At 47.4% G+C, this 24,179-nt stretch overlaps 2 protein-coding genes across 4 annotated transcripts in view; both read right to left on the bottom strand.

The window, feature by feature from the left end:
* Nucleotides 1–14,338, bottom strand: part of LOC119268141 (protein FAM91A1-like) — a 49,947-nt gene extending 35,609 nt beyond the window's left edge. The window contains exons 1-3 of one of the 2 annotated variants that reach the window (XM_037549667.1): nucleotides 13,977–14,338; nucleotides 2,071–2,188; nucleotides 34–130 (exon numbers count right to left, since the gene is read on the bottom strand). In XM_037549667.1, coding sequence (XP_037405564.1) covers nucleotides 34–130; nucleotides 2,071–2,188; nucleotides 13,977–14,095 — 334 coding nt within the window. In that variant the 5' untranslated portion in view covers nucleotides 14,096–14,338. Of the gene's footprint in view, nucleotides 1–33; nucleotides 131–2,070; nucleotides 2,189–2,349; nucleotides 2,484–13,976 lie in introns of those variants that run through there. The other variant, XM_037549668.1, reaches the window with a different exon arrangement.
* Nucleotides 14,339–16,119: 1,781 nt separating this feature from the next.
* LOC119268138 (protein ALP1-like) lies at nucleotides 16,120–19,830 on the bottom strand. 2 transcript variants are annotated; one of them, XM_037549666.1, is made up of 4 exons: nucleotides 19,699–19,830; nucleotides 18,514–19,026; nucleotides 18,207–18,432; nucleotides 17,530–18,125 (listed from the first exon to the last, which is right to left on the bottom strand). In XM_037549666.1, the coding sequence occupies exons 2-4, from the start codon at nucleotides 18,709–18,711 to the stop codon at nucleotides 17,686–17,688; spliced, it is 864 nt and encodes a 287-aa protein (XP_037405563.1). In that variant the 5' UTR covers nucleotides 18,712–19,026; nucleotides 19,699–19,830; the 3' UTR covers nucleotides 17,530–17,685. The 2 variants fall into 2 exon arrangements, with proteins under 2 accessions (XP_037405562.1, XP_037405563.1); XM_037549665.1 differs by lacking the exons at nucleotides 17,530–18,125; nucleotides 18,207–18,432; nucleotides 18,514–19,026 and adding exons at nucleotides 16,120–16,973; nucleotides 17,051–17,397 and having other exon boundaries at nucleotides 19,699–19,826.
* Between the last annotated feature and the right edge of the window lie 4,349 nt (nucleotides 19,831–24,179).

Raw genomic sequence — 24,179 nt, 5'->3', positions numbered from 1 at the left:
TTTGAAAGAATCTTGCTGTTAACAACAGATTACCGTTCTTCATAGTTTCGAACAGGATGTCACAGTAATATCTGAATGGTGAGATCCTCAATACTCGGCATATATAGTCTGCAAGATGGTATGGGTATAACTGCAAAACATTATGTATGAAGTGAGATATTTGAGCTTTTCAGGTGAACTATTTACCATAGGAGAGCCATTCTTTGTAACAAGCTGGGTTGGGTTAGACTGGTTTCTGTGACACAAACAAAAATGACAGTTCCATGCAAGACGTAATTCCAAGTGCTGTTTCATCTTTCCAAGATAAGAGAATGTTGAATCATACCATATACCCAACAACCATCAGAACACATCAACAAAAGAGCAACATGAGCTTGCAGAAGCAATTACAGAAAAATAATAGAAACTGTAAATGGCAAGATACAGTATGAAAACAAGGTATCTAAAATCAAAGAGTAAATTCCACATTTTACCCGTTTGATGTTTACCTCATTTAAAGTTCTCTGCCACATTTTACCCCAAAGCTGTTACATTGTGTCAAGTTCAACCCAGTATAATAATTTGCGCCAATTTGGAGAGGCTAGGTCCACTTGTCAGGCTGACATGGCTGGTGACTAGCATTCCAACTAGGAAGTGTAAACCAGTTGGGAGTGTACTACCTACCCACACAACCTGACCGCCTAACCAGCAACCCCGCCCAAGTGGAGTAACCAGCGAGTGCTGCCGGCGAGCTTTATCGCGTGTCGCCGCTCCTCCTTGCCGCTGTTTGCTCATCTCTAGCCCACCATGTAGTCTCACAGAGTGAATCTGGCTTGACCACACCACCAAACAGGTGCAGTCTACTGGGCTAAGGTGAGTCTGCGGATTATGCTGGTGGGCAAGAAAGCAGGTCTAGTCGTGCGGATAGGGAAGACGCACCGAGCTGGTTTGCGCTTTGGAGTTGGGATCCAATTCACTAGCCATGTCATCCAGACATGTGGGCCTAACTCGTCAAAATCAGAGAAAATTCATTAAATTGAAAAAACTTGACACGACGTAACAGCTACGGGTCAAATGTGGCAGCAAAATCCAAATGGGGTAAACACTTTACTGTCCTAATTTAGGTCACAAACTTAATAGTGTGCGCAGGACAGGTCAAGGTGACACCTGGGATAATCTCACTTGCCCAGGGGCCGATGTATCACTCTGTTCACCTTTATGTTAATTCTTGTGATTTGTCTTCTCTGACAAAGTGAACATGGAGACAAACAGGCTGGCCAGAGAGATAGAGAACATTCTGCTGCTGCGGCCAAGAATCGGCAGCTGGTGGAGGTTAGATTGCTTTGTTCTCCCAAAAAGAGAACATATTTATGGGGACAATGCAAAACTGACTCATTGCTGCCCTATATCTGCAACCTCGGCTACACGACACCATGACATGTTGATAGGCACGCACGACGCAGTGCAATGCAAGTGATTAGGTGCTGCCTTGTTCGGCATGATCTCGTGTATTATTCCAACCTCTCGCGTCACACTGTTAGACTTGGTGTGAGAAAAGGCACCAAATGAAGTTGGCGATGCATGCGTCTCGCAGTTGATGAACAAAAAGGCAGCCACCTTTGACGATTGTCCACCACCATCAGTACTCAACCGGTAAACTGTCTGGGGAAGATTGACGGTGCAGAAGATGAGAAGTTTGAGAAAAGGTGCAGCGATCAGGAGGGGGCAGTAGGGAAAAAAGATAGTGTGGCATGTCCAGCGGGTGGTGATTTTAAATTTCAGGAGGCCTGAGGCCTGAGCTTGGCACTTGACACTCAGGGTGGCACCTAATTGATCAGGACTGCACACAATGATCAAGTTATGGGACCGAAATGAAGACTTGTGAAGTTCTGTGACTTGGTTGCACCCAACACAAAAGATGTTGTATTCGCACTGTATTTTACTCATAACAGGTTGAAAAAAGGGTATAGTAATGCGCTAGTGAATGTTTATCAAGAGAGGATTGAAATTTTCCCTCAACAAGTGCCCAGTCTTATGCAAAAAAAATATTCTAAAATGTTATCAGGAAAATGGGAGGTATTAGAAACGTACTGCAAGATTGCGCCGGAGATAGTGCATCATTTCTTCATAGTATTCCCCTTCCCTGTAAACTCGACGGGCAAAGCAGGTATTCCATTGTAATCGTTTTCGGATGCAATAATCCACAATCCTGCCACAAAAATTAACAACACAAGATTACTCCTGAAAATTTAACTCTATCAAGAACAGGAATCAAAATACGAAGTACTACAAGGGAGTTCTTTGGGAAGGCCTCTTATGAAGGAACCTACAATGATATTTGTAAGACACGAAGTATTGGTACAAAGGTACCTTATTAGAACACCAACCCTTAACTAGAAGGCTCCCTCCTTTACACCCACTCCACAAACATCAATATTTTTGTGTGCCAAGTCATGAAGAATGGATTGCACTCCAGCCTCCAAAACCAGCGTACCTCCGCTGACCATGAAGAGTTGTTTGATTTGTCTTTGTTGTTGCAGGATTGTCATCTCTCGGATGCCCCGCCACAACAGCGTATACCTGAGGTAACGCAGGTTCTGAACCCGTCACACCCGCCTGACGAGAACAGGCACAAGCGCCCCTGGATGCCGAAAATGGAGTTCCCCAGATTTGAAGGAGAAGGGTTTCGTATTTGGTCACGCATATTTCTTTTGTACCAAATTCCAGAGGTGCTCAAATTGATGTCTGCATCTCTGCACTTGCATGGTAATGCAGCACAATGGTTTCAGGCGTCCCCTCAGTTCGGTGCTGCTATTTTACAGAAATTTTATATGAATGTGCACAGAACTTGTATGCGAGATTTGCTTGTGCTGAAGCAACAGGGATCAGTGGGGTATTGTAGTCAGTTTAACCAATTGGTGTACCAGGTTAGGCTGTACGAGGGTGTAGTTAGTGAGACTATGTTAGTCACTCATTTCATTCTGGACCTGGAAGAAGAAATTAGACATGCAGTTGAGCTCCAGTGCAGTGGAGCGAAGGAGGAGGCTCGGCTGCTGTTGTATTTATAGGAGGGTTAGGCGCGGCTGTGAGTGTTTGTGTTTTGCACGAAAGTCATGACGACGTATTGCTGGGCTATTGAAATCAATCATGCATGAGTCACAATCGGACACGGCTGATAAGGAAAACCAGATCTTTGAATTTTTCTGGTACTTATCGTGACGGACGAAAGTATTGAAACAGGAAACAGATATCAAGAATATGTTCCCTTCTTTGACACAAAGGTACGTGAGACCAGTAGGTTTGTGCATACCACTTGAGGTTGCGTCCTGGGTTCAAATCCTAGAGACAGGCATTTATTTTTCTAAGCCGGATTGCCGCCACACTGGCAAGCTGACGCAGAGACCCAACGTGGCCCATTAACAGAGTGCGCAAGCAGCGCAGCATGGAGGGTTGGCCCATGTTTTTCTAAACAGCTATTGTCGCTGCACTAGCGGACAGGCCGACGCAAAGGGCCAACATGGCCCATTAACAAAGTGCGCAAGCCAGTGAGCAGAGCAGCGTGGAGGAGGCGGGCAGCCGGCCCAAGGGCGGTGTGCGATGTTGAAGTGTATATGTAGATTGCCTAGCCCTTTCCATCAGTTCGGACTTTTGGTTGCGTTGACTAGTGCATGAAGCTTAACATGGTATCAGGGCTTTAAGGTCTTGAGTTCAAGTCCTGGCTTTCGTAATTTATCCAAAAACTGCTGATGCCTCCCTCTGTGGTCACGTACAGGCCTCTTGAGCTATACCTCTGAGTCTATTCACGTGTTGACTTCGCGCATCACACGTGAGAGAGGGCGTTGAAGAGTACATGTAGATTGCCTAGCCCTTTCCATCAATACGACATGGAGCAGTAGAAGCAGTTTTCAAGAAAAACGGTCAGAAAAAATCATCAAAACATGAAACGATGGAGGTGAGGTGGGAGATGGAGTGCCAAGGAACAAAAGAAACATAAGATAGCAGTCTACATATTCTTGCATGATCTTATAACAATAAAATGGTAAATAAATCATGGTGATGCATATAACATATTTATGCCCCATTGCAACACATGGACAATATTTTTTTCCTTTATCTCTCCGGCGCAACATAACTCTTATGGGCCAAAGATACAGGGGCAGTCCAAGTCAAAAAGGGAGGAAGAGAAAAAAGTAAAGGCATGTCTCATCCTATTACTCATTGCCTAGTCCACATGATCTTTTATGATTACAAATAAATTTTATCGCGATGTAGTACAAAACAATTGTCTTAATATTGTGGGTACCGCGTATGCTAGATTTTCAACGCAGATGGCGAGGTAATAAAGCTTTCATTTTCTAAAAAGAATGAATATGTATGCTAGAACCTCGTCTTTCTTCGACATTTTGATGAACTTATGAGTTTTTTTCCGGAACACGCATGAGAATTGCGCGTTCATAAATTAAGAGAGAAAGCAAGTTTAAGAATTACAAGAGGCCGGCCCTTAGGCTAGCCGAAACCCTTGTCCACCATCCACCACACACACCTAAGACAGACTACTCTCAGTCGCCCACAGCTTCACGAATTACCCGCCTCTTCTGCTGCGCAAACTACCACACTTTCCACTCATCAGCGATGTGAGCCGTTATTCGACTAGTGGTCAAGGAGATTTTGTCAAAAACACTCCTGTTCCTTTCCTTCTAGATGGAGTTCAGCACTAGGATGATGTAAGAGTTCAGCTCCTTCCTTGCCGCCACCGTGGTGTTACTAGTCGTTGTCCACCAGTCCACCACCACGTCCTGCTGGGATGGGGTGAAGCTTTCCCAGCCCTTAACCCTCAACGCCTCGAACCACACCGTGCGCGCCAGAGAGCATTGCACAAGCAAATGATCAAGAGTTTCAGGCTCTTGCAGACACACCAGGCAGCTCGGCTGGTGTGGTAGGCCCCTTGCGGCAAGGCGATCAGAGGTCCAGCCCCTGTTCTTGACGACCAACCACGCGAAGAACTTCAATTGCGGCTGCGCCCAAGAGTTCCAAACTTCATTTGCTACAGGTATCTCAGTTAAGCCAAAGAAGAAAGCACGGTAGGCAGTCCTTGCCGAGTAGCACGGTAGGCAGTCCTCCCTCTGCACGCTACCCCACGACCTGCAGAATTAATGATCATGGCAATTGTAAATTGCCCCACAAGCCATTGATCATCACCCTCATGGGTGCCGACATCGAAGAGATCCAATATCTCCACCTCACACCAAAACCGCTGCGGTCGAGCACCTCCAGGAGAAATGGCCAAGCAAGCGAGTCGAATGCCTTTGCCACGTCCAGTTTGAGAAACAACGACGGCACCTGCTTCCTGTGTAAAACCTTAACCGTCTGATGGACCAAGGTGAAGTTGTCCTGAATACTTCTTCCTGAAGTAAATGCACTCTGATTGCGCCCCACTAGACTGCCCAACTTTTTTGCAAGAAGGACCGCAAGAATCTTTGCGATGATCTTTGCAAAACTATGAAGAAGGCTTATGAGCTGGTAATCGCCAATGTCCACCGCATCCTCCTTCTTTGGTAGCAGGATGATTAGGGCTTCGTTAAGCAATTCAAAGCTGCGGTTATCCCCATGGAAGAACTGTTGCACTGCGGCCAGCACCTCCGCCTTGATGATATCCCACATTACTTGGTAAAATTGTGTCGTAAACCCATCTGGCCCAGGGGCCTTGTCGGCCAGCAACGATTTGATGGCCTTCCAAACCTCCTTCGCCGTGACAGGTTCGTCAAGCTCCGCGAGCTCCTCGTGAGATAGATCTAACTCCGCCAAGTTAACTGTGTGCTCCCTCTCGGCCGTGCTTCCCAGCAGCTGCACGAAGTGGCTGAAGGCGAGCTCTTGCATGCCCTCTTGATCGATGCATTGTACCGCCCCCTTCCTCAACTTAAACTGATGTTACGCCGCTGACGCTTTGCCGCATTTGCATGAAAGAACGTTGTGTTCTCATCCCACTCGGAAAGGTAAGTGATACGCGAATTCTGACACGCAATGGTTCACTGCAGGAGGCCAGACCCAGGCATTTCCGCTTGAGATCTGCCCGAAGCCATCTTTTGCTGGGTATTGAGCGCTCTGTAACCTTGGGATTCATTTTAACAGTTAAGATTTACTAACATCAACGGGCTGTGGATCTAGGAAATTAATCATGTTGCATACTTATGGGAATGAGTTAATTCTATTTTTCCTACTTGTACACATATTCTAGCACGTGCGCACGTTATTAGACTTACTTGGAAACAAATCTAGCACATGGATTTCACTTCCTTTTGCATATACTCTCTCCGTTCCTTTATATAAGGTGTATTTGTTTTTTCAAAAGTCAAACGAGTGCATGTTTGACTAAGTTTTTAGAAAAATTATATCAATATCCACAATATGAAATTTATATACTTGATGCATCATGAAAAGTAGTTTCACATTTATCTATTAGGTATTGCAGATATTGTTGTTTTATTCCATAATCTTGGTCAAACATTGAAATGGTTGAGTTGCACAGAAATCAATACACCTTATATTCTGGAACAGAGCGACAACAGACCTCTACATACAGAACATAACAGTTGCATTGGTGTCATGGCTAGCTCGTTCTACAAACAATTGGTTGGTCCTAGGTTCAAATCACAAGAAACATTAGAGTTGCATGTTGTATGCTCTTTAAAGAAACCGAATATCATGTGCTTCACAGACTTCGGGGGAACTTGACAGGCTTGGTTCACTTTCACCCAATCTACCTATACCAAACAAAAAGCTTTCACAAGCTTATGCGAGAGGTAACAAGTGAGTCCATCTTTCACCTATGATCTACTCTAAACCCAAGCCCTGCAATGTTCCAAACTGAGACCATCACATGCCACTCCGAAGCCTCCTACCTGAATGCAGCTAGTAACGGGAACGTCAACCGCCGCATGATGGGTCGCTTTCGACGCGTGCTCAACGACCTAGCGCTCAAAGAAGTGTACCTCAGCGGGAGACGCTACACTTGGTCGAATGAGCAGTCGCCCCCAACCCTTGTCCACCTCGACCAGGTGCTTTGCACCACGGACTGGGAGGAGCTTCATAGCGCGTGCCTCCTACGCTGCCTCGCCTCCGTCATCTCCGACCACAGCCCCCTGCTTCTGGACTGCTCTCCAATAGCGCCTCCACACCGGCGCTTCCACTTCGAGGATTTCTGGATTCGCCTCGACGGATTCCACGACGTCGTCGCGGCCGCATGGCACTCCGTCCACATGACGGACCCATTCCGGCGATTCATGTTGCGCATGCAGGCCACCACGCGCCAGCTCACTAGCTGGAGTTCGCGGACCGTGGGCAATGTGCGCCTCAGGCTGGCGATCTCACGCGAGCTTCTCCTCAGGCTTGACACCGCTTTGGAGAGTAGTGCTTTGTCCCCGCACGAAGACTGGCTGCGTCGCCAGATCAAGGCCGCCTACCTAGGCCTTGCTTCCCTGGAGCGATCCATCGCTCGCCAACGCGCCCGCCTTGCGAACCTCAAAGACGGCGATGCCAACACATCCTTCTACCACCGGCAATGCTCATATAGGCGGCAGAAGAACACGGTGCACAGCCTGATGGTTGACGAGGAAATCATCACGGACCAGGGAGACATGGCCGCGGTAGCTTACGCGCACTTTGACGCTCTGCTTGGCACCGCCGCGCCCCGGGAGTGCACTCTGGACCTCCCCGCCCTCATCACGCCTGCCAGCCTCAACGACCTCGATGCACCTTTTGACGCCGAGGAGATTTGGCAGGCCATCAAGCGCTTGCCCGCGCGCAAAGCACCCGGCCCCGACGGCTTCACCGCTGACTTCCTGCGCACATGTTGGCCCATCGTCAAGCAGGACCTCATTGACGTGTTCTAGCAGCTCTACGCGCTCCCGGGCCGTGGTTTCAGCTGCCTTAACCAAGCGCTCCTCACGCTGCTGCCCAAGCGCGCGGACGCTCGCTGTCTCGGAGACTACAGGCCGATAAGCCTCATCCACCTCGTCGCCAAGATCTTCGCGAAGGTCCTCTCGCTGCGTCTCGCGCCCAAGCTCAATGCCCTCGTCAGCGCGAATCAGAACGCGTTCATCCCTAGACGCTCGTTGCATGACAACTTCGTCCTCGTCCGGCAATCCGCACGCCTCCTCCATCAGCTCAAGGCCCCCCGCTTGCTGTTGAAGCTTGACTTGGCACGGGCCTTCGACTCGATCAGCTGGCCGTTCCTCTTCGAGGTATTGTGCCAATACGGATTCGGCAACCGCTTCCTGGACTGGCTGGCCATTCTGCTTTCGTCGGCCAGCACCAAGGTGCTCCTGAACGGCAAGCCCGGCCCAACCATTTAGCATCGCTGCGGGTTTCGACAGGGTGATCCCCTCTCGCCCTAGCTATTTGTCCTCGCAGTCGACACGCTTAGCCGTCTCCTTCACCGAGCCACCGAGACGGGCATCTTGCAGCAGCTTCACCCGCGGCGCCCGATCCCGGCCGTCTCGCTATATGCAAACGATGTGATCCTATTTTGCCACCCCACCCAGGGCGACACCATGGCTGTGAAAGGAGTCCTGCAGCTCTTCGGACGCGCGTCGGGCCTCCAGGTGAACTTCCTGAAGAGCTCTGCCACACTCATCTGCTGCGACGCCGACGACGTGGCACCCACCATCGACGCACTTGGCTGCCCCATCGTGGACCTGCCTATCACATATCTTGGCATCCCGCTCACGATCAAGCCCCCATCCGCTGCCCTGCTCCAACCCGTGGTTGACAAAACTGCTGGCATGCTGCCTACCTGGAAGGCGCGCCTCATGAACAAGGTTGGCCGCCTTGCTTTTGTCAAGGCCGTGCTCAGCGCCATCCCCATCCACCAGCTGCTGGCGCTAGCACCACCGAAGCGGATCATCAAGGCTCTGGAGAAGATTCAGAGGGGATTCCTTTGGGTCGGGCGGGCCGAAGCCAACGGCGGCCACTGCCATGTCAACTGGCGGCGCGTCGCACGGCCGATTTCGCTTGGAGGACTTGGTGTCCACGACCTCGAGCGCACAAGCCTCGCCCTCTGCACACGTTGGCTGTGGCTAAGCCGCACCGACAGCGCCAGGGCTTGGAGTGGTCTTGACCTGCAGTTCTCCGCCGACGAGCGCGCCTTTTTCTTTGCCTCGACCACCATGCAGATAGGCAACGGCCAGCTCGCCTTGTTCTGGGAGGACCGCTGGATTGACGGACGCTCCGTCAGCGAGATCACGCCAGCGTTATACTCTTGCATCCCCAAGAGACGCCGCAAGTTGCGGATGGTGGCGGATGGCCTTCAGGCCAACAGTTGGGCGCGCGACATACAGGGCACCATTGGGATTCAAGAGATCGGCGAGTACCTGCAACTCTGGCACATGATTGAGCACACAACGCTCTCCGCCGAGCCAGATCATCTATTCTGGAAGTGGAGCTCCAAAGGCACCTACACCGCGCAGTCCGCCTACCTTGCCACGTTCCACGGATCCACCGCATGTGATGCTTGGAAGCTCACTTGGAAATGTTGGGCGCCGCCCCGGGTACGCTTCTTCCATTGGCTCGCCCACTTAGACCGGTGTTGGACCGCCGACCGCCTCGCCCGTCACGGCTTGCAGCACCCCGCATGCTGCCCACTCTGTGACCAGGCGCCGGAGACCCTCCAGCAGCTCCTCCTCGCCTGCCCGTTCTCCCGGCAGGTTTGGTATGAAATCCTGAGCTGGCTAAGGATTCCCTGCAACCCGCCTGATGGCAAGCCATCAACCAACACCTGGTGGCTCTCCGTGCGGCAGCACACGCCCAAGCCTATGCGCAAGGGCCTCGCCTCGGCGACACTACTCATTCCTTGGATGCTGTGGAAGCATCGGAACGACTGCGTCTTTGACAAGAGTCAGCCCTTCTATAGCTACGCTACTGGATAAAATCAAGGAGGAGGCGACCCTTTGGGCCAGAGCCGGCGCGTTGGGCCTGCGTGCCCTCATCCCCCAGACCTGGGATGTACATTAATTGCACCACCCTCACTCTGTATAATTGCCTCCTAGGAGGATGTAACTGAAACCCCTTCCTTTTCAATGCAATGAAACACAAATCTTCTGCGTTTTCTCGAAAGAAAAAAGGATGAGAGCTAGGGAAGTGCCAGGTATATAGCTGAACCTGTGTCGAATTGTCTCTACTAATTAATTGTAGTCGCTTTTTGAACTCAAATGCAACCACCACGGATTGCAGGTTGCAGCAGAGCTAAACCATGGAGAGTTGTGAGAGGAAGCTGTGTTCGGTACGGCTCCTGCTCTCAGATTCTGTACGGGAATCAAGGGAGCAGAGCCGAACACCCGGGCTCCGAGAAAATACGATTCGCGGATCGGCAAGGAGCGGAGCAGAAAATACACTAGCGCGGAGGAGCGACCAACCGGTCGATTTTATTTTTGTGGAATCCAAAAGGCACAGAGAAGTTAAGAGATATTACCCACCATTGCCATTACTAACCCCTAAAATCTCATACCACTTTGCTTAATCTGTTCCATCTCCCTTCTTTCTCCCGTATGAGGAACAGAGAGAGGCGACCGGCGGCAGCCACGGCCATCACTGGAGACCGACGAAGGCGACCTGCTACACCGCTAACTCACTTCTTCCATTTATCCTGTTAAGGTATGGTTCCCATCCCCAAACCCTAGGCTGTAGATTGGTTCATGTTCACCTGTCCCCATTGCTTGTATCAAGATTTTCCCATCCCCTCTCTAATTTCAACACGACATGTGCCAAGATTGATTGAGGAACTCGGTTTCATAGAAAATCATGTATATTCAAGATAGATTTCAGATTGGCTGTAGATAACTAGTACGAAGTGCAGATGTACGCCTCTCACTAGCTGATTACTGAATGTGAGTGTGTTCTGTTCCTTTTATATATATGCTGCCAATGAGTCGCTTCCCTAAATAATAGATTAGACGTACTATCAGATTTCTTAGTAGTAGTACTAGCTAATTTATTTATTGTGAGGTACTTATGCCTTCATATATATTAGTAATAATACTAGAAGACTTGTTCCGTGCATCTCCAACTTCATTTAATTTTTATTAGCAGCTGGTACCGTTGCTTACGTGGATTTATGCCGAACACAGTAGCAATGGAAGCAACTGCTGAGTGGAATGAAGAACACACTCGCTTGGTTTGTGAGTTGTTCAAGGAACAAGTTGAGGCTGGAAATCGCCCAAATACACATATGAATAATACTGGGTATATGACAGTGATTGATAAATTCTACCAGAAGACTGGAATACAGTACAACAAAAGACAGTTTAAGAACAAATTGGATAAACTAAAAAGTGTGTGCTACATTTGGAAGAGTTTGAAAAAGGAGACAGGTATGGGCTGGGATTCTGTGAAGCAAACGGTTACAGCTTCTGCGGAGCGTCGGAAAAATCTTTAAAAAGTGAGGTACTGGTCGTTTTCTATTTTCTGCACATACAAAACATGCTTCACCATCCGTGGATGTCTAACGTTTAGTACTTGGCGTTGACAGAAATACCAAGGTTGTGGTAGGTTTCAGAAGGCTGGACTTCAAAATGAGGACCTTTTGGCCAAGATCTTTGAAGACTTGCGCAACACTGGTGAAGACCATTGGTCTCCTGCTAATGGTAGCTTGCCTCAAAGTCCTTAGAATGTTGATGCTGAAGACCACAGAGATGAGAACCAGGACAAAGAAAGTGAGGACGAAGATGAGTCGCCAATTATTAATAATCTCTACTCTTATAAAAAAACGAGTTGGTGATGATGGTGTGCCTGCCATCTTGCAATATAGACAGTCCGATCTATATTTGACGGATAGAAAGCAAACTATGGCAATTTTGCAAAAAGATATCCACACCTCTCTCCACATTTGCAGATAAGGCCTTCCCTCGTTCATCCTTATCTCCCACAACCTCATTGTTGAGCAATTAAAAAAGGATGCCTCTGGAACAATTTGGCATGGTGGTTGTTGCCGGCATCGTCCATCCCCATGCCTCCGCTCAGTCCGACCACCAATCACCACCACACCCTATTCCTCACCTTATCTCTCCTCTTTCTCGAGATATCATTAGTTTTTACACATGGGATTACTCCCGCATGGGTCAATCACAACAGGTGTTTTATAAAAAAATGCATCTTGATGTTCCGTGCAATGCGCGGGCATCTTGCTAGTAAAGGAAAAAGAGCAGGTGGTCCTATAGACGGAAAAGGGAAAAAGTCAAGGAGTGGTTCTGTGATCATGCAAGACCATTTGAACGAAATTGTTGAGCTGAGCAAGAAGTCGCAAGCAACCATTGAATCCATTGCTCAGAAGAGGGAGGATGCCTCAGTTTGTACCATCAAAGATGCCATGACTCTGGTTACAGAATGTGGTGGTGTCATTGGCACTAATGAGCGCTTCATTGCTTCTGAAATTTTTGTAAAGGAGCAAAGAGAAATGTTTATGACCATACCTGATGCTCGTGCACGATTTGACTGGCTTAAAAGGAAATATAATGCCAAGTATGGCAAATAGATTATAATATTTTGGTTGTAATTGTTAAGGCATTCCTATAAGTAATATGCCTTCAACACGCCTATCTTTCAAGTTGCACTTAGTAATTTATTTGGCTTGTAAGACCCTGTCCGGTTTGTCACAAATTATCTATATGAATACAGTCATTTGAATCTTATTCCTATTTATGTATGTCATTATTGCCATCGACTCGTTTCTCATTGTGAATTGTCTCATGTATGTTATATGCATAGATGTCCTCAAGCGAAAGTGATAGTGGAGGGAGTAATTACTCAAATGAAGAGTGTGACGAAGATGTACAGCTGATCAACTTACATGAAATGATGATAAGCAATCTTGCTTCTGCTGTAACTGTTGTTGAAAAGTACCACATGGCCTACTTGGATAAGAATGAACCTAGGACTTCAATTCTCAGTGGAATGGGCTGGGTGAAAGAAACCTTGCGCGCTCCAGGGGAGAGCCACCGCATGTTTCGTATGAATTCTACAATGTTTCACAATCTGCATGATCTTTTGGTGAGTACGTATGGTCTGAAATCAACTACGCATATGAGTACTTTTGAAGCTCTACCACTCTTCTTGTACATCTGTGGTGGATATCACTCAAATCAGGGAGCGCAAAATCAATTTAAGCATTCCAGTGGCACAATCAGTAGAAAGTTTGATCTTGTTCTGCACAGCTTGGTAAAGATGTCTAAAGATTTTGTGCGACCAAAAGATCCAAACTTCTCTACGGAGCATGGTATGACTGATAAGCATTTTCGTAGATTTGATTGGAGTCCTAACTATGTTCCGACAATACCAACGAGGTATAGGAAATATATTATTTCTCAAGATGCATCAGACTCATCAACATCAAGCACGAGTGATAGGTCAATGGATAAGTTCCGTGACGACCTTGCAAAGGCAGTTGCTGAATCTACAAGCTAGATGTTGTGAATATTTTCTATGTCATATTATTTTTTGTTCCGAGACAACTATGGGTAGAACATTTTATTTCATCTATTTAGATTGATCATGTTCATTATATACACTTGGAGAAGTTGCTACACATATAACATATATTGTTATATACATACACCACTCTGTTATTGTGTGATAATCATGGGACCACTTGTAGCACACACATGTGATGGTTACAATTGCAATCAACGTAAGATGATGCTTCAGAAAAGCTCAAACTGAATTGTTAGCTAACGCTCCATACAATATTCCTATTCCTATATAATATGTTAATGTTCACAACATGTCATGGTATGCCGGACGTATATGCAGAGGAGTGACAAAAGTATCACAATCAAAGGCAGTATGGTCTATTTATTCCTAAACCCACAAATCAGTGTTTTAGGAGCCAACTGATAGCCAACACTTTTGTAAAGCTGATCCAGATCCTCATGGGAGTGGATTCTCGGAGGATCAGGAGCAGGGAGCTGTAAAATGAGGATCTGGGGCTCTAACGAACAGGCTCTAAATACCTGCGGTGCCACTCGTCCTTGGTGTGGAGAGTGGACTGGAGACGCTTGGGGAGGGACTCCCACGGGCACTCCTCCCGGATCGCTTTCACTACCATCTGCTCCTCGACCGCCGCCGACATCGGGTCTCCGCCGCGCGATGGCTTGGTGAGCGGGTGTGGTGGATCTGACCACGCGCTAGCGAGATCAGACCAAGATCTCGCCGTGTGGGGTGAGAAGGGGGCTAGGGAGCTTGCGATGCCTAAGCCGGTGCGTGCTTCCCGCGGTGATGCGTCGCTGTGCTGGGGGTGGGGAGTAGTAGGAGGACCGTGGAGAGAGGGGGGACTTGCCCTGTCCAGCTAAACCGCAGACGAATCTTTGAAACGGGTCTTCTCACTAGCTCACGTCATGTCCAGTTTTCTCCTTTCTCGGAGAGTATATACAGGAGTAACGCTACACTTACGGACACAGTCTGTTACAGGGAACGTACGGGCTGATGTGGAAAAATCTTAGGGATTAGTTTGGATTTAGGGTGGCCCACAGCGCGAAATCAGGGGGGCAAAGGATTAACTGAAGGAAATTGTTTAAAAACAGCCGGCTGATTACAGCGCGGCCTAAGCCTCCTCCGATGCGCGACACGCGTCCATCAGACCCGCACACCGCTTCTCCGCCCCGTCTTTAACCCCACGCGAGACGTCTCAACCACAAAAGAAGCAACTGGTCGTTGACCCAGCTCTCCAGTGGCTTTGAAATTCATCTCTTTCCCTTGGTCGATGCTCTTCTTCTACCTCCTGCCCCGTCTGTTTTTTCACCGGTGAAATCGGAAGCCCGCTGCAAGCCGCCCATGTGCTGTCGTGACCAGCTCGGGAGGCGACACCCGCTGCCAGCCGCTCGGGGACCCTGGTGCAGGGGGGTCACCGGCTCTGCAATGGGGGTCGCGTGGCGGTGCTGCAACGGGCGAGGGGCGCGCGGCGGCAATGCAGTGAAGCGCTTGTCGGTGGCTCCCCAGTGCTGCTATGCAGCGCTCACCGGCGGCCCGAGCTGCGACGGCGCTGCAATGATTGCTTCACCAGCAGCTGCAATGGAGCTTCACCGGCGGCCTGGAGCTTCTATGCAGCTGGCGGTGCTGTAATGGAGCTTCATGGGGCGTCGCCGGTGCTGCGTCGGAGCTATCGCTGCGCCGCCGGGGCTGCAATGGAGCTTTACTGGTGCTGCATGCCGGATGAGGCACGACGATGTCGAGTTACGATGGCTGAGGCGGTCGGTGCTGCAATGAAGCCTCGTCGCCGGGCACCGATGTTGCAATGAATTCCTCGTCGCCGGCCGCCGGCCACCGGCGCTGCAATGAAGCCAATCGTCGCCGGCCATGGGGTGTTTCTCATACTCTGTAGCAGCGCTGGAGCGTTGACCCCATCCCTGGTGCTGCTCGCCGTCCACAAAAGCTACGATGCGTGACCCACAGATGGAAGCGATGATTGAGGAGGAATCGCGCGGCCCTAATCCATCCCAGTTGAGTGAATTCGACGGCAGGCTAGGCGGCTTAAACTTGGACAAAATCAGCCGCCTGATTTGTAGCAGGCACCTTAACTGAAAGAAGACAGGTACGTCTGTAACTTTCTTCCCGTGCCAACTCGCCCGTAAGTCTAGTATTTTCGGTATATACAGTTATACACTATGGGCGTGTTTGGTTGCCTGGGTGCATCTAGCATGCATTGCATGAAGAAGCTTGGTTGGGGCTAGTTTGGTTGACCTCATGCAAAACTGAGTTAAAATGTGTGTTTGGTGTACTGCATGAGATGAGCTAGGCTCAGGTCAGATTTTGTTTGGTGTGTTGCATCTGAGGTTATATGAGAGATGCAGCATACAACATATGTTGTTTGGTAGGTTGTATGATATGAAATTTGACTCAAGGGTGATTGATCATGTATGTAAAATAATGAGAATATAATTTTGGTAATATGCACTCCAAATCAGATATCTTTGCTGATTGAAGTAATAAAAGAATATATGTTCACACGTCTTAAAAATGACTGAGATGATTGAAGTAAGAAAAACAAAATTTCAACAGCATCTTTGCTGTTTGTATAAGTACACAAGCAGTTTATATACACATATAAGCAATTTATGGTACAAAATAACTAAAGAATCCTTCTTTTCCGGTCCAGCACATAAATCAAGACGTACTAGAGTTCACATATTAGATAGCCACAAATCCATGTGGTTCATATTACAGTCCAGAGTTCACATATTAGATAGCCACAAATCTATATTGTCTTTACATCACATATATATGGGGATAGTTTTTCTGACCAAGTACAATAAAATATGGCCAGCTTCGTTGAATTGGCACATATTTGCTCACACTCCACCCCTGGGCACTTCATCGTTGGTGACAGGCATTCCATCCTTGGGCAGTCCTTCCTTGGGCACGGGCACTCCACCGTTGACCTTGGAGAGGTAGTGCATGACCCAACGAGTGCGACGAGTCTCCGACATCTGCACGAATGAGTGGCTCCTAGCCCTGTTGGCATTCTCACTGAGATAGTCCAAGACAATTAATAGATCATCCTCGGTAAAACCAGGGAGCTCCATGACAGCATCATAAAGTTCAGGATGTGCCTCTCCGGTGGACTTGATAACAATAGCAACTTCACGGACTGCTTCGGACATGTTGCTCATGACCAAGACTTCTTCTTCACTCATCAAGCTAGCCCTCTTCCTTTTGCCAGTGGAGCTAGACGCGTCCTTACATGGTTCCTTCCCATGAGGAGCAGCAGCAGTTTCCTCATGAGCAGCAGCAGTAGCACTCAAGCCAGGTTCATTCCCATCAACAACAAATTCAGAACCACAAGCTTCAAGATTTACAAATGATGAGGAGGTTCCCACCATTGAAGGAACCCCAAGAGCCTCATTAGATGTCATTGCATACCTTCCTGTAGCAATACCACTTCCAAAGATAGCAAGCATCTGAACATAATTCTCTAAAGGCACATTGAGGTACTCAACATCTTTGGGATGGTCCTACATGAAGCATAAGTAATTCCATGAGCATATGTAATTAAATAGCTAATGATCAGCCACTAAAAGCTAGTACAAACCTTGATATGGCCCATGTAGTGCTCTTCCTCCAGCAATATGATATAGTTGTTATCATCCCAAAGTGACCCACTAATGTCTCGGAGCTTACTTATCTTCACCCACCTAGCACGCCACTTGCGCAGGTGGTTGTACACTTGGGTCCCGGTTATGGAAAGACCAAAGTGCTCACTACAATTCTTAGCCACCTGGTTTAGGTACACCTCCTTAAAGCCCTTTTCCGTCTTCACTACACTAGCAATGAGCTCTACAGAGCGACGTAACATGAACCCAGACATTGGAGATGTCTAGCGCAATGGGTGATTCCCACCGCTATGCCCACCATCAGCCGCCATCTCAGCCATCACTCCTATGTACAGAACAAACAAAAGGAAAGAAAAATGGTTACATAAGAGAATAAAATTTTATATCAAGTATAAACAGAAGTAAATAGAAGTAAAGAACCAATAAACAGAAATAAAGTGGAGCTCAAACAGCAACATAAGGTAGCAAATAAGACATAAATGTTTCAATTTGGGTACATGACAGAATTATTCATAATGCATTACAACATAGAATTGAGCTCTACACTTGAGCTCTACATGGTAGAATTATACATAATACATTACAATATAGAATTGAGTTCTACACTTGAGCTCTACACACATGAATTGCCCCTATTGGCAAACATATGCCCAACCCAATCATCTCTAATTTGTGACCAGATTCTATTATCATGTTCTATGTCAATCACACCATCCGATGCTGGATTTCCAGTCCAAGTGTGCTCAAGTGGTACAAACTCATCCTCTCCCCACTGAAGTATCCAATTATGAAGAATGCAGCAAGCTAGGATGATTTTGACTTGTGACGGATAAGGGTGGTGAGGCTTGTTGTCCACAATTCTCCACCGGTTCTTGAAAGCTGCAAACGCCCTCTCAAACGTGATCCTCGATGAGGAGTGGCGGAGGTTGAATATTTCCTTCTCATTTTGAGGGACACGCTCACCAAACTCAGTAAGATGATAGCGAGTAGCCCTACATGGTGGAAGAAATCCTGGCCTCACGGCATAGCCCGCATCCACGAGGTAGAATTTTCCTAACAAATAAGAGGTCATGTGTTGTGTTACTACCAATAGTTTGAAACGATCAAAAGCCACTAAAAATGGTTCACTAATACCTGCAGGGACAACAAATCCATCATTCCTTTCCAAAGCATCAGCCAAAATGAGTGCATCATGGGCCGACCCTTCCCAACCAGCTAACACATAGGTAAACTTATGGTCAAAGTTAACCGCAGCCATCACATTTTGGGTGGTGCCACCTTTCCGACCCCTAAATGTCGAAGCAATAGCAGCCGGTACCTTGGCAGCAACATGGATGCCATCAATTGCACCAACATAGTCCTAAGAGAAGAGGTGAGGTATATTTTTGTAAAATATGGGTTATCCGGCATGTCCATAGAATTCTAAATGGTAAAGTATTACCTTAAAGTAGGGATAGAAGCCCCTACTGTGTAGGATTTTTGGATGAACATTGGAAGGGGGCTGGATCATCTCATCACGCAACTCCCCAATTGCATATAAAACTGCCTTGAAGTATTGACTGATTACTTCAATTGACCTCCTAAATATGGGTTTCATTGCCCTAAACCTATGGTTGTGCCCAACTACAAGAAGGAACATCGCAAGCTACTCCTCAATGCAGGTATCAATGCTGTCTTCCAACAATTTCCGATCACGGAACAAGTTACACAAGTTATAAAATGGGGCCCTGTTCATCCTTAGTAGGTCATGGCAATTTATATCATTGGTTTCATAGATAAAACGTAGATTGGACAACCTAGCTACGTCTCTCTCAAGCATAACGTAACGAATTGGAGCACAATAGTTTCTAATTCTAGCCCTTGTAGTTATTGTGGCCATATAGGCACACAAAACAGCAACCAAACCAGCAGCTTGCACTATCAGCGTATCTCCGGTCTTCCCGTTGTCATCCATCTATATAAATCCAGCACATATTTATAAATTAATAAAGGCATGGGAATTGATAATATTGACATTATTTGCATCATAAAAAAAATACATGAACAAATTGTTGAGGAAGTTAACTCACATAGATCTATGATAATCAAAAAAATTAGCTCACAAATATATGCACCTTTCTTTCCTACCTACTGATTCCTTCTAATTTCCACAAGTTAGCTCACATAAATCCATGATAATAAAAAAATTTACTAGCCCAATAGCTCACATAGAGGCATGCTAATCACACAGATCCAGGAGAGGAGGTTCAGGACAGGGCCTGTACAGGAGCGACGGGATGCATGTGCATCCCGGCAATGGGTTGCATCTGCGTGGAGGGCAGGGGTGAACGTGTGAGCACGCGCATGTGTGCGTGTGGGTGTCGTGCATGTACATGAGCGAGGGGAGCAGCTCCCATGGCCACGGCGGCCATGGCTGCGAGCTCAGCTCCGACCTAAACACGCCCACGTCGGCCATGGCCGGGAGCTCGGCTCCGACCAAAACGCGTGCATGGAACGGGAGCATCCCGCCTAGCCGCCTGCTCACATCCGCATCGGTAGAAGCAGCAGTGCAATGGAAGAGAGAGATGAGAGGGATCCGTGAGGGATGGGGACAGATGGAAGAGGGATGGGAGGAGGAGAGTCCAACCTCTGCGCGAAGAGGATGCGCGCCGGCGACGTGCCCACAAGGCGACGGGGCGACGAGAACCGTTCGCAAGAGAGAGGAGAGGGGTGGGGAGAGCGGCGCGAATGCGGGTGTGAATCGACAGGGAGAGAAACCCTATCCCTCTTTGCTCGCGTGGGTGCAGGCGTGGGTGCAAGCTCGCGAAAACGACCAAAACTTGCGTGCGAGCTCAGCCTGCCTGGGGGGCCTATTTTGCATCAGTCGGGCCTGGCCCAGAACGATGCGCAGCCTACCAAACATTGCAAAAAATGCATGGTGGGTGCGATGCAGGTGCGAGGCAAGAAACCAAACACGCACTACGTTTCTCATTGCCCAGAGGCCAAAGGCAAAAACGATAGTAGAGTATGTTTAAAGAAGTGTATATACTATGCTAAAGTTTTTGATTCAGCTGCATCACCCCCGTCTCTAAAACAGGTTACATAATTCTGTGAGGCCCGCCTAAGTGCGAAAATTTTCCCCTATGGTCATGCTAGGGTTTACTTTTTCTCCGGCTGATCCCCCGCCAGACCACCATTACCTTTTATTTGGCCACAATCTTCCTGGGCGGTTGAGAGTGTTAGGTTTCTTGTGTTTGTTGAGTTTTTTTAGAGATATACATGGTGGAACAAGAACACAAGGGGAAAGGCACTGGCGAAACATGGGGAAGGATCCAATCGATGTGAGAGGAATCATTAATGGTTGGCCAAAGGAAGGAGTTGCGGCTGGTCCGCCGTCAATGGATGGTGGGGGAAGTGGCGGTAGTGGTCGTGAGTACGATAATGGAGAGCTTAGTGCACGGCTAATCCCAACTATGGAGGATCGTTTTGAGGGGCTAAATTTGCATGGGAAGGAAGCAGTGGAACTTAACTTTTTAATAGAACCGAAAGAGATGATAAATGAGGTGAGATAGAGTGCTCTCTCTAGGGTTCACACAACCAAATCATATAATCATGCGACACTATTCAATGCAATGAGGGTTGCATGGTGATGGTGTCCTGAATTAGAGGGTGCTAGCCCCGTGGGTCCCCCAATCATTGGTTGGGCCAAGGACCCCCAGCCGTGGGACACATTTGCCTCAAGATGGAATCTTTCGAAGACTTAGCGCATACTCCAAGATACATTTGAATCATCGGCATGTTTATCCCTTGATGTAGCCGACCTACATGTAACCCTAGGTACCCGTGGTGCCTATATAAGCCGAGGGATTTGGCTGTAGGATTAGATTCATTTGATGAGTCCAAATTATGTGATTGTTCTGCTAGTATTTTTTGTGCCTACTCAGTAGGCTTTGTGGAATTTTACGGTGTTCGCACACTTCTTTTTGTCGTTTTTATCAGATAACGCTTTTCTGGACCCAACAATATTTTATGAAAGAAATCTCAGGAAATGGTAGTGGAATCACGTTTTTAAGTGATTACCACTTACCATAAAAGAATCAAGCAAAAGGGTCAAATAAGAAATCATCGCCGAGCCTCCAGTGCAAAAGACGGTGTTCCATACGACCGCACCCGCTCGTATGGGTGGTTGTATGGAGTGCCATCACCACCACCAGATCAACTATTTCCACCCCGTGGAATCGGATCGTGGATCAGATACCTACGGAGACTAGAAACTAGTCCAAAAGCAGGAACCCTAGCCTCCGAAGCCATCCGAAGGGAGGAATCATCAAGGAAGAGGTCGTCGCCTCTGGCACCGTCACCGGGAGGGCTTCAACATCATCACCACTGTCATCATCATCATCATCCACATCCTATTCATTGTAATCTCAAGAAAGAACCCTAAAGGGGGCGACTTGTGTATTACATGTGTGATTCATTCATGTCTTCCATCACCGATGTTATGATGTTTGTGCCTTCATGAGTGAGTAGTTCCCCTAGTTCTCAAGGATATGGATGAACCCTAGTGTGCTATATATAATTTGATATTAGGATTTAATATCCTCTTTGCATGTTTATGTTAATGTTTTTCTTGATGTTGGGTGAAGTCGACCATCCAATATATGCAAATTTTGGATGGAAGGTTATTACTGCTGGCGAAACGGTTGGTTGCAGAGGTAGGTGATGTTGGGGAACATAGCAATTTCAAAAAAATTCGTACGCACACGCAAGATCATGGTGATGCACAGCAACAAGAGGGGAGAGTGTTGTCCACGTACCCTCATAGACCGAAAGCGGAAGCGTTAGCACAACGCGGTTGATGTAGTCGTACGTCTTCACGATCCGACTGATCAAGTACCGAACGCACGGCACCTCCAAGTTCTGCACACGTTCAACTCGATGACGTCCCTCGAACTCTGATCCAGCCGAGCTTTGAGGGAGAGTTCCGTCAGCACGACGGCGTGGTGACGATGATGATGTTCTACCGACGCAGGACTTCGCCTAAGCACCGCTACGAAATGACCGAGGTGGATTATGGTGAAGGGGGGCACCGCACACGGCTAAGAGATCCAAAGGATCAATTGTTGTGTCTTTGGGGTGCCCCCTGCCCCCGTATATAAAGGAGTGGAGGAGGGGGAGGGTCGGCCCTCTCTATGGCGCGCCCTAGGGGAGTCCTACTCCCACCGGGAGTAGGATTCCCCCTTTCCTAGTAGAACTAGGAGCCCTTCCAAGTAGTAGGAGTAGGAGGGAAGGAAAGGGAAGGGAAAAGGAAAAGGCAGGAAGGGGGCACCCCCCTCCCTAGTCCAATTCGGACCAGCCCATGGGGAGGGGTGCGGCCACTCTTTGAGGCCTTTCTCTCCTTTCCCGTATGGCCCATTAAGGCCCAATACGAATTCTCGTAACTCCCCGGTACTCCCGAAAATACCCGAATCACTCGGAACCTTTCCGATGTCCGAATATAGTTGTCCAATATATCGATCTTTACGTCTCGACCATTTCAAGACGCCTCGTCATGTCCCCGATCTCATCCGGGACTCCGAACTCCTTCGGTACATCAAAACACATAAACTCATAATATAATCGTCATCGAACTTTAAGCGTGCGGACCCTACGGCTTCGAGAACTATGTAGACATGGCCGAGACACATCTCCGGTCAATAACCAATAGCGGAACCTGGATGCTCATATCGGCTCCTACATATTCTACGAATATCTTTATCCGTCAAACCGCATAACAACATACGTTGTTCCCTTTGTCATCAGTATGTTACTTGCCCGAGATTTGATCGTCGGTGTCTCAATGCCTAGTTCAATCTCGTTACCGGCACGTCTCTTTACTCGTTTCATAATACATCATTCCGCAACTAATTCATTAGTTGCAATGCTTGCAAGGCTTTAAGTGATGTGCATTACCGAGTGGGCCCAGAGATACCTCTCCGACAATCAGAGTGACAAATCCTAATCTCAAAATACGCCAACCCAACAAGTACCTTTGGAGACACCTGTAGAGCACATTTATAATCACCCAGTTACGTTGTGACGTTTGGTAGCATACAAAGTGTTCCTCCGGTAAACGGGAGTTGCATAATCTCATAGTCATAGGAACATGTATAAGTCATGAAGAAAGCAATAGCAACAAACTAAATGATCAAGTGCTAAGCTAACGGAATGGGTTAAGTCAATCACATCATTCTCCTAATGATGTGATCCCGTTAATCAAATGACAACTCATGTCTATGGTTAGGAAACATAACCATCTTTGATCAACGAGCTAGTCAAGTAGAGGCATACTAGTGACACTCTGTTTGTCTATGTATTCACACATGTATTATGTTTCCGGTTAATACAATTCTAGCATGAATAATAAACATTTATCATGATATAAGGAAATAAATAATAACTTTATTATTGCCTCTAGGGCATATTTCCTTCAGTCTCCCACTTGCACTAGAGTCAATAATCTAGTTCACATCGCCATGTGATTTAATACCAATAGTTCACATCATCATATGATTAATACCCATAGTTCACATCAACATGTGACCAACACCCAAAGGGTTTACTAGAGTCAATAATCTAGTTCACATTGCTATGTGATTAACACCGAAAGAGTACTAAGGTGTGATCATGTTTTGCTTGTGAGAGAAGTTTAGTCAACGGGTCTGCCACATTCAGATTCGTAAGTATTTTGCAAATTTCTATGTCAACAATGCTCTGCACGGAGTTACTCTAGCTATTGCTCCCACTTTCAATATGTATTCAGATTGAGATTTAGAGTCATCTAGATCAGTGTCAAAATTTGCATCGACGTAACCCTTTACGACGAACCTTTTTGTCACCTCCGTAATCGAGAAACATATCCTTATTCCACTAAAGATAATTTTGACCGTTGTCCAGTGATCTACTCCTAGATCACTATTGTACTCCCTTGCCAAAAACAGTGTAGGGTATACAATAGATCTGGTACGGCATGGCATATTTTATAGAACCTATGGCCAAGGCATAGGGAATGACTTTCATTCTCTTTTTATCTTCTGCCATGGTCGGGCTTTGAGTCTTATTCAACTTCACACCTTGTAACACAGGCAA

The sequence above is a fragment of the Triticum dicoccoides genome, chromosome 3A (genome assembly GCF_002162155.2).
Source record: "Triticum dicoccoides isolate Atlit2015 ecotype Zavitan chromosome 3A, WEW_v2.0, whole genome shotgun sequence".
Taxonomy (NCBI): domain Eukaryota; kingdom Viridiplantae; phylum Streptophyta; class Magnoliopsida; order Poales; family Poaceae; genus Triticum; species Triticum dicoccoides.
The sequence above is the reverse complement of the archived record's forward strand: the minus strand, read 5'-3'. Positions and strand labels throughout refer to the sequence as shown.

Bases quoted from the DNA above. Each gene is read 5' to 3' on its own strand.
- LOC119268138 (XM_037549665.1), bottom strand. From the start codon at position 17,326: ATGTCTGGGTTCATGTTACGTCGCTCTGTAGAGCTCATTGCTAGTGTA. The intron at 16,974-17,050 runs GTTTGTACTAGC...TGCTTCATGTAG, and splicing joins ACTACATGGGCCATATCAAG to GACCATCCCAAAGATGTTGA.